Source organism: Melanotaenia boesemani, chromosome 7 (genome assembly GCF_017639745.1).
Source record: "Melanotaenia boesemani isolate fMelBoe1 chromosome 7, fMelBoe1.pri, whole genome shotgun sequence".
NCBI lineage: Eukaryota > Metazoa > Chordata > Actinopteri > Atheriniformes > Melanotaeniidae > Melanotaenia > Melanotaenia boesemani.
In genome coordinates this window covers 19641741-19652437 of record NC_055688.1, presented here as the reverse complement: position 1 = coordinate 19652437, position 10697 = coordinate 19641741, and the positions used below count along the sequence as shown (strand labels likewise).

Here is a 10697-nt window from a genome sequence, read left to right as displayed (position 1 = left end):
TGCAATATTAGAAGTTGCTTAAACATTTGAAGTCCTCTCATTTTTAGAACTTTTTTTTCAGCTCTCTTGGCTAATTTTGCAATGCAGAACACACAAGAGGAATTCAAGGTGACATGAAGTATGAGTCAATTCTTCATATGAAGGAAGTAATTAATTAGGATGTCAAATTCAGGGAGCATCCTTGCCTTCATTTTTCTTCTTAATTGGGGAGTAATTTGGAATTTTGAAAGGTGGCAGATCAAATTTAATGAAGATTGACACCTGTTATTTCACCCCGTCTCCACCACCCGCCACTGACTGCAATTTATTAATGGCCCTGCCCTTCTGGAAGTCATAGCACCTCCTCAGAGCTTGCTGTCAAAAAGGTCATGTCCCAACACACAGCAACAATTGGTGAGCTGATGGGTGCTCCCCTTAAGGGCAGAACTGGATGGCAGAATTGGATTTCTCTTGTTCTTGACTACTCATATCCTGTTGAACAGCTGTCTCTCTCCTAGAGTGATGACTTCATTTTCACTGCAAGTAATTCCTTGTCAAAGGCTCCTTGACATTATTGCCCCTGAAACCAATTTCAGCTTTAACATATGTCAGAAGGTCAAATACGTGTGTTTTCACCTTTTGCTCTGCACACTTTGACAATGATCAGCCTACACTAAAATTAAAGCTGCTGCCTGGATGTGGAAGGAAGATTAATTGCCTTCTTCGGTCTAGTTGTACTTAATCTTGTGTTCTCAAAGTGCAGCTGTGTAAAAGTAAGAAAAATAAGTTTCTTGTACATAAAAATGACAAATACTTTAAATGTAGTAGAAAGCGTGGAATAATGGAATTCCTTTAAGATTTGTAATTGTTTTATTAGAACTGGTTTTGCTGTACCCAAAATGAGCTGCTGCGCAGTTATGAGTCGTGCACTGACTGATTCTTTTTTTTTTTCATCCTTTTCTGACTGACTTAAGTTTAGTTTAGTTTAGTTTATTTGTTCTGCACATATCACATGGGATATAGTACAAGGAGGGGAACGAAACCCAGCAAGGGTTTATACAGAGTTCCACTCCTGTTACAAATTATATTTGAATGGCACGCAGACAAAACAAGGAACTTATGAAATATAGGAAAACAAAAATACTAGTTAAGGAGAGCAAGGTTAGCTGAAGAAAGACATATGATTACAGTAGTTGAAGAAGTACACGGAGGTAAGAGAAAAACAAACAATGAAAAAAAAGACAAATTAATAAGGAATTAGCATAGTAAACAAATAATCACAAGAAATAAATGTATTTACAAGTGAGCAAGCAACATACGGATAATAGCTGAGAATTTCAGGAGGTAATTAGATCGAGAGGGATAGTTATCACAAGCAGACTAGATATTCTTTCAACTGCCGTCGGAAGACAATCGGAGAGGATACAGATCTCAAAGTTAAACTTAATTCACTCCAGAGCTGGGGGCCTCTAAAACTGAGGTCATTTTGATGACCAGAGGTTCTTGAGAAAGGAAGGACTAAATTAATTTGTCTGTGTCTTGTTTGATGAGAATGAACGTCAGAAATAAAATAAAAGAAGTTATGTAATGTAGCTGGGAGATCATCCCTCTTATAAATAAACTTATGAATGAACGTACAAATTTGAAAAATACTGACTTTTCCAATAGGTAAAATGGAGTATTTAATAAATAAAGGTGCAGAAGGTGCGTATTTAGTAGAGTTAGAGATCATCCGTAAGAACTTCTTCTGGATTTTGAGGATTCTATCAAGATGAGTGGGATGAGTCGCTCCCCAGACTATATTACAGTAATTTATGAATGGGAACAAAAAACTGTAGTATAGGGTTAGATGTGCTGAGGAATGAATCAAGGGATAAACAAGTCTTAAAATATTTAGCATCTTAGAAGATCTTGAGCAAACCAGATCAACATGTTTAGACCAGGTTAGCCCCTCATCTATCAGAACACCCAGGAATTTGATAGAAGCTACTTGTGTAACTACAGCTCTGTTAATTTCTATGTGAGCATGTTCTTTTGCATAAAATTTGTTGATGTTGTGAAAGACGATAAAGTTGCATTTTTTAACATTGAGGGTTAGCTTGTTGGTTTGAAACCATACAGATAAAATAGATAGCTCATCATTAACAAGTTTAATCAGGGTGTCAAAGTCCTCATGTACTGCTATGAGATTAGTGTCATCAGCAAATAAAATGGGAAAAAAATGTTCGCAGGAAATAGGTAAATCATTTATATAAATTAAAAACAATAATGGACCCAAAATAGAACCCTGAGGAACCCCAAAAGGAATAGTTAAACTTTCTGAAGAATAACCATTGAAGTATACAAATTGTTCTCTATTGTTGAGGTAATTGTAAAACCAGGCTAGGGCAGAGTCTTTCACACCATAGCTATTTAGCTTAGAGATCAGAATATCATGAGAGACTGTGTCAAAAGCTTTACTTAAATCTAGAAAAACACCGAGGGCAAATTTTCTATTGTCGAGAGCATTGGATATATAATTTACAAGCTGAATTAAAGCATGTTCAGTGGAATGTTTTTTGCGGAAGCCATATTGATGTTTGAATAAAATATTGTTTGAAAGTAGATGTTCATTTAATCTATTATAAACTAGTTTTTCGAGTATTTTAGAAATACAGGGCAGAATGGATATAGGACGATAATTCCCAAACTCCTTCGTGTCACCCGATTTAAAAATAGGAATAACTTTAGCAATTTTAAGGTCGTGGGGAATAATTCCAGACTGAAGTGATAAGGAGAGAATGTGGGTGAGGGGTTGAATTAAATGATCAATAGTTTCCTTAATAAGGATACTCTTGATTCCATCGTGCCCAGGTGCAGAGTTCTTTAAGGATAGAATTATATCGCGGACCTCCTGTGGTGTAGGGGTGTCAAGATTTTTAAGCAAGGAATACTGTCCATTAATTTGACTACACGGATCAATATCTGTATCCTTGATACCATGAAACAGAGCAGATCCAATGTTGGTAAAAAAATTGTTAAAGCCTTCTGCTATATCCTTAGAATCTGAGAGGTACCCATTATTAACTTTCATTTGGGAAAGAGCTGGCTTCTTATTACGATGAAGAACTTGGTTAATGATGTTCCAGGTTGATTTGATGTCGTTAGCAGCTTTATTAAATTGAATCGCGTAAAACCTTTTTTTTGTCCTTTTTACAAGGCCTGTGAATTTATTTCGATATTTTTTATAAGTATCTATGTTATAAGGAGTAGGTTTAGTGATAGATTTCCGATATAGCCTATTCTTCTTTCTAGATTGTTTCTTCAATTCATCAGTAATCCAAGGTTTGTCTCTGAGCACCCTAGATTTTGAAACTGTAAGGGGTAAACTGGATTCCAGAACAGAATTGAAGAGTAACAAGAATTGATCATAGGCTTTATTTACATCCTGCTGCATCAAGACCCCATCCCATATAATGGAACTGATAGCTGATTTAAAGGCTGTTATGTTTTTACGGGTGAATTTGCGTGTTTTTGTTTGTACAGTTTCAAGGTTATTATTTTGAGCTACTAAATTGGAGTACATGAATTGAAAAACTGGGAAATGGTCAGACACATCGCACCGTAACAAACCAGCTGTAGTTTTGTAATCCAGAGAATTAAACAAAATATTATCGATGAGAGAGGCCGAGGATCTAGTAACTCTGGAAGGTCTCGTAATTAAAGGGTAGAAATTTGCAGCATACAGGGTATTAAGAAAATCATGAGTAACGATAAGTTCTTCTTTGAGGAGATTTAAGTTGAAGTCTCCATGTATAAGACACAGCTTGTGCTCATTGAATATACATCCTAAGATTGAATCAAGCGCATCGATGAAAGTTTTAATATCAGAATCAGGGGGTCTGTAAATGCAGCCGATCACAATGCTTTTCCCGTGAAATTGAAGGCACGACGGAATTTCAATAAATAAAGATTCCACTAAAGTAGAATTAAGGTCATAACTCAGGTCCTTTCTATGGATATAAGTGTAAAAATCAGAGACATAGAGTGAAACTCCACCTCCTCTTCTGTTTTCTCTAGAAGAATGAATAGCATTGTACTGAGACAAGGAATAGAGGTGTGAGACATTATTGTGAAGCCATGTTTCCGTAAATGCTAGAACTGAGAATGAATGTGACAAAGTTGATAGTAACGTTTTAAGGTGATCAAAATTTCCTTGGAAACTACGTGCATTCATATGAATCGTGGAAAAAACAATTTGATTATTAGGAATCGAACGAGACAAGAAATTAAACTGCTGCTCTGTATAATAATCACAAGACATTTTGACCGATTTTAAGTGAGTATAATTAATATCAGGATTAAAAAGAGTTTCGTAGATCCCAGTGTTATCCAAGTTCAGTTCAAATGGGTTTAGAATCTGTGAATCTGATTCAATTTTCCCAGTTCTTATAATGTCAATAGATGCCAGGATAAGAAAATGATAGAGCTGTTACCTCGAAAGAATGACATCGCAAAATGATGAGTCACAATCCACCAACTCCGCAGGCCTACTGGAGTCGATCCTTTCCAGCAAATAATAATAAAACTGTCAATCCGCTGGCAGCAGAGACCAGAGAACAGCAGACAGATCAGCTTCATTTGAATTTATCCAGTTGATTTAATTCCCGTATCGCCAATACTTTCACATCCTCAGGTCGTAATCCATTTGTCTTAATCAGAGGTGTATAGTAACGAAGTAGATGTACTTAAGTACAGTACTTAAGTAGTTTTTTTGAGGATTTGTACTTTACTTGAGTTTTTTTTTTAATCAAGACTTTTACTTTTACTTCACTACATTTAAAAGTTAAAAAATATACTTTTACTTAGTTACTTTGACATTTGCCACCTCGTTACTCGTTACAAATTAAAATAATCAAAAAGATATCTGGAATGCGCGGGTCCGAGAGGACGAGTAGAACCACGTACGGTACTCTCGAGAAGATTAAGGTGAAGGGCGGGATCTATGGGCGGGCGGGATGTGCGTTGCGGCAGAGATCTTCTTCAGCATATGTAAACATGGCAGCCGCAGAGAATGTCGACACGCAGGGGGAGATAGAAGATGGTTCAGCTTCGGCAGAAGACGACGGTCACCCGTGGTCATACCTGGCAATAATGTTCAGCTACCTCGGGATGGGGGAAAATACCAAAACCTACCGAATGAAATGTATGTTGTGCCTTCCAAAGTGCCACGAGATAAAGGCGTTTAACAACTCTCCATCCAACCTTAAGAAACACATTGAGGTAAGTGAATTAGCGTTAAGTAAGTTAATCGCTGCCAATGTCACGCCTTGTGGCAGGAGGAGTATAAATATCAGTGCTGGGCATGGATCTATTCTTTATTAACGAGCGTCATTACGTGCTAGTAAGAAGCAAGTTGCTAACGCTATGTGCTAATAACATAAGCAACTTGCCCGTAGATAATATACTGCGGAAAATTGTTCTGCAGTAGTGTCAATAAGACAAGGTTAGCATTTTAACGTAATCAAACGAGGCAGTTTTCCTCCTGCACAATACATTTTTAATATCAAGTGCTTTACCTTTTAATGAAAAATACACAAACAAATCATACAAGATCAGTAACTTGAAGCTAATCATTAGGTTACTGTTTGCCCATAGGAGCTGTTGTAATAGCATGCTGTTCAATAAAATAGTTCTATTTTTTGTTTTTTAAATTGTATTTGTTGTACAGCAATTAGATGTCCAAGCTCAGTGTGCTGTATAATGTTTTAGCTTTAAACAATTTTGTATTTCTGAAAGATAAAATATAGCCAGTTGACAGTTGACCAACATTTTTTTTTAATCAATATTGGACATGCCCACAAATGGGACACCAATGGGTGAAAGTGGTTAGAACAATCCAGACCTGTCATTGTGGAAACTGTTGCATGATGTCTTGAGTATCATTTAAAATAATATTGTTATTTCTTTTACTTTTGTGTTTTTCTAGAGAGCACATCCACACCATCTAAAAAAGTATGAGCAGCTGACTTCACAGAAAAGAAAGAGGGCTTCGGAAGCTGGGACCTCCACCACCAAACAGACCACCTTGCTGGATTCCCGATCCATCTCTCAGAGTGCAGTTGACAGGGCCATCGTTCAGTATGTTGTCAACGGGCTCCAGCCATTGTCAACTGTTGAAAATGAAGCCTTCAGAGAGCTTCTGACAGATCTCCTTCCTACTGCTAAAATCATCACACGGGTCACCCTGAGATCAAGGATTGAAGATTTAGCAAAGGCAATGAGAAAAGTGTTAACTGAGGAGATGAGTAAAGTGGATCACATTGCCACCACTACAGACTGCTGGTCAGTTAGGAGAAGGAGCTTCCTTGGTGTGACTGCCCATTGGGTGAACCCTACAGACCTAACTAGACGATCAGCAGCCCTAGCTTGCAGACAGCTAAGAGGTTCCCACACCTTTGATGTTTTGGCCACCGCACTTAATGAGATCCATTCTGAATATGGCATCACAAACAAAGTTGTGAGGACAACAACCGATAATGGCTCCAACTTCCTGAAGGCTTTTCAAGTTTTTAGTGTGGACAAAAACAATAATGAAGCAGAAGAGGAAGAGAAAGAGGATGAGGAAGGGAATGAGATGGAGGAGGGAGTGGAATTTGTTGACGTGTCTTCGGTCCTAGATGAGAATGATGGCTTTCAGTTTGAGCTTCCAAAACATCAAAGATGTGCTTGTCATCTACTCAACTTAGTGTCTACAGTTGATGCTGAAAAAGCAACAGCCAACGATGGATACAAAAAACTGCAACGCTCAACATTCAGCAAGTGTTATGGGCTGTGGAATAAGTGTGGAAGATCCTGCCAAGCAGCTGAAGCTGTGGAAGATGCCTGCTCCCTCCAGCTGCTAAGACCAAACGCTACAAGGTGGAACTCCATGTTTATGGCTGTGGAAAGGCTCCTCAAGATTCTGAGAGAGAAGGGAGAGCCAGCTTTGAGAGAGATCTGTGCAGAATTGAAGGTTCCAATGTAGGTTTGAATTATGTATTTATTTATTTATTTTTTCATTTTTGGGTACAATATTCATGCACAATTGTAAAACAGTGGTTTGTTTTCTTCCCAACAGGTTCCATCCAGTTGAGCTCACTTTCCTCAAAGAGTACTACACCACCATGAGCCCTGTCGCCCAGTCCATCAACATCCTCCAAGGAGAAATGGAAGTCCAGATGGGATGGCTTCTTCCGACTATTTCCCTGTTGAGCAGCAAATTGGAAAAAATAAAGATCGCACTGAAGCACTGCAAGCCGTTGGTTGAAACCATTCAAGCTGGCATCCAGAACCGTTTTGGTGAAATGTTAAGAGACCCTGAATTGGTTGCTGCCGCGATTCTCATCCCAAAATTCAAAACGGCCTGGATCAAAGATGATGATACACTGAAAATCGGTAAGACAACATGGAGAAAATATTCAGTAAATTACAAATTTAATGTACGCTTACTACATTTATGTTATTTCATACATCAGTCTAATTTTGAATAGAAGTTGAGTCAATATCTAAGATGTCTAATTGTCAGAGTCAAGACTTTATATGTGTGTTTCTCTCCTTGTCTACTCCCTAAATTTGTGAAAGTAGGCAATCTGCAAGCTCACTCTGCCTTGGTTGTAGATCTGTTATTTTTACAATTTACAAATACTTTTTTTCTATTTTATTTCTTTTTTTGTGTGCTAATTTTGGCCCTTTGTTTCTGATAGTGTTGTTAGTCAATGTAATATTATTTATTACTTCAGAATTACGGAAAATGTCATAAATGTAAATAAATGTGTCCAATAAAAATGTGACTGTACTAATGCTAGTGTCCCTGTGTTTCAGGGTTGGACTACATCAGGGAGCAGTTGGAGGATCCTTCAGCAGATGCTGGGTCTGGCTCATCTGATGAGGGAGACTTCTTCCACATCCTGAAAAGTTCCCACAAAACACCACGCGCCACCAAACAGCTTGATTCGTACCTGGCCTACACAACAGATGACATCAAGATTCTCAAGACATTTCCTGTGGTTCTCAAGTTATCTGTCAAACTCAACACACCTCTGCCTGCTTCTGCAGCTTGCGAAAGGCTGTTCAGCATAGCAGGTCTCATCTTCAGCCCAAAAAGAGCACGGTTAGCTGCAAACACTTTTGAAAATCAGCTTCTGCTGAGGATGAACCGCAAGTTCAACTTCTCCACTTGAACCAGAAAGTTTGTGTGTGTGGTAGTGTGCCTCAGTTCGTGAGGATTCCCCAAACATAGTTAAAAAGTTATCCTTGTGTTAAATTTTGCAAGATATTGTTTATTTTTTTGAGTTACATTCTGTACCACATTTCATTCAACTGAAAAAGTGAAATAAAAAAACAAGGGGAGAATAATTACTGGTTGTTTGTGCTTTTCATGCGTTCTATAAAATACTTGTACTTTTACTTTTGATACTTGAGTATATTTTTTCACAAGATACTTTTGATACTTAAGTACATTTACTGTGAGCTACTTTAAGACTTTTACTCAAGTAATTTTCTTATAGGTGACTTTGACTTTTACCAAAGTCCTTTTCAGTCATGGTATTTATACTTTTACTTAGTTATTTTTTTCAAGTACTTTATACACCTCTGGTCTTAATCCACACTTTGCTGTTTCGAATCCATGTCGACTGAATATTTCCATTTTTACGCAGAAGTCGTGCTTCTTTCGCGATATCGGCATTCTTCTTTGTGAGATGCTCATTCAGGTAAACTTTCGTCCCTTTTAATTTCCCCGCCTGCCTCAACAGCGCAACTTTGTGTTTGCGATTCACAAAGCGCACTAAGATGGCAGGAGGCCCCAGGAACTTGGAATCTTGCTTCTTGGTCAGCAAGTGGCATGCAGAAAAATTACCACTGCAAACTTCGATATCTTTACTCTCCAGGAAGGAAACGACCTGTTGTTCCAGAGATTGTGTCTCTTCCTCCGGGGCGTTCTCATTGAGTACACCTGCCTCTGGGTTTACCACCCTCGCATAGGAACGATGTTTTGTTTCTAACCCGGTGATAATGAGATCATCTATTCGCGTGTATTGTTCAAGATCCTCGATTCTTTTCTCCAATACAGCGATTTTCGCGTCTTTCTTGATGAGTAACTCCTTGAGCGACAAAATGTCGGCTGACAGTTTCTCATTCAACGCCGTCAGATTTTCCTGCTTGGTTACGTTTCTCAGTGTTGCATTAATTTGTTCCAATTGTTCCTCCACTCTCTTCATCTGAGCCATCGTGGGTCCCCCCATGGCAGTAAAACTTATGAAAAACTAGTTTACTACCAGGAAATGGGGTAAATTCAAGTCGAGAGAAATTTGAGAAAAATTCCAATTCCAAAGATCTCAGAGCTCTCCTCTGCCCCCGCTGCTACTGAGCTGCGTACCACCATTTTCCAACTTCACAGCCATAAAGTTTTTCAACTACACAAGTATTCATCCATGACTGATGTCGAGCAGCAGATCTTATCAGGAGGTCAAAGAATCAATTGCAGAGAAAATCTCTTAAACTTACTTAATGTCTGGAATTATAAGGTTCTTACTGGCTAAACCTGCTAAATATGAACATGACTGATTAATTCTTTTTTTGTCCCCAAAACAACAATAAATGTCATTCTGTAGAAGTTAGATTGATGAAATTCTATGATATTTACATGATATGAAATGATCATTTTTATGACAAATAAAAGTTGTCTTATGATAAACAAAACTACAATCCAGGTGAAGTTAATTTTAGAAGCTGTTTTAATAAAAAGGTTCAGTAATAAAGAGTGAGAATTATTTGCTCTGACAAAACTTTTTCCTCCACATTCTTGTTTGCTGCTGAATATGGAGTGAAATATGCTTGTACAAGCTATTGTGTCCCCACAAGAAAACATAGCAGGTCAGAATACAATCAGTTATGAGGTTCTCTTGATTGCTATTTTGACTCTGATACATTGACCATAACAGCACAAAAAATGAAGAGATGCCTGAATGCAAATAATGTTATAATTGCACCTGTTTCCTCTGACTAAAAGAAAAACTTCAAACTTATTTCTATCCATTAGTCTTTGCTTCTTAAAAGCAGAAGTTGACACACTTGGTGATGTTTTTTGCTAAAACATATGGAAGTGATAAAACTTTTTAAAAAACACGATTTTATAGTTATTTTTATAGTTCATTTTTCGAGGGGTGGCGTGGCTCAGTGGGTAGAGTGGTCGTCTTGTAGCCTGAGGGTTGCCGGTTTGATCCTCGACCTGTCGAGCTCATGTCAAGGTGTCTCTGAGCAAGACACCGAACCCCAAATTGCTCCTGATGGGTCGTGGTTGAGCGCCTTGTAATGTGAAGCACTTTGGGTATCACTCCAGGTACAGTAAAGCGTTATATAAATACAGACCCTTTACCATGATGAGTTAAGTTGAACTCAGGTTACATCAACACTGAAAACGTAATTGTTTTTTTTGTTTTGTTTTGCTTTTTGTTTGTTTGTTTGTTTGTTTTTCAGATTTAATCGTTTTGAGTGATGTGTACTTTCACACAAAACCATTGAAAAAAACGTTAGTTGGCTATATAATTATGCCAGGCCTGTAAGTGGCACTGTAATGCTTCCACAAATACACCAGAAATAAAGAATAAGACACAGAGCATGTGCATAAACTCATGGGATGTGAACAGACATATGAATAAGAATATGTTTGAGAATCAAGCTTAACATGAGACATCTGT

The 10697-nt window shown here is 37.9% G+C and overlaps 1 protein-coding gene across 1 annotated transcript; it reads left to right on the top strand.

Moving 5' to 3' along the window:
• Window positions 1–4710: 4710 nt before the first annotated feature.
• LOC121642548 lies at window positions 4711–8358 on the top strand. The gene is made up of 4 exons (XM_041989302.1): window positions 4711–5241; window positions 5948–6981; window positions 7079–7395; window positions 7822–8358. The coding sequence occupies exons 1-4, from the start codon at window positions 4891–4893 to the stop codon at window positions 8178–8180; spliced, it is 2061 nt and encodes a 686-aa protein (XP_041845236.1). The 5' UTR covers window positions 4711–4890; the 3' UTR covers window positions 8181–8358.
• Window positions 8359–10697: the final 2339 nt, after the last annotated feature.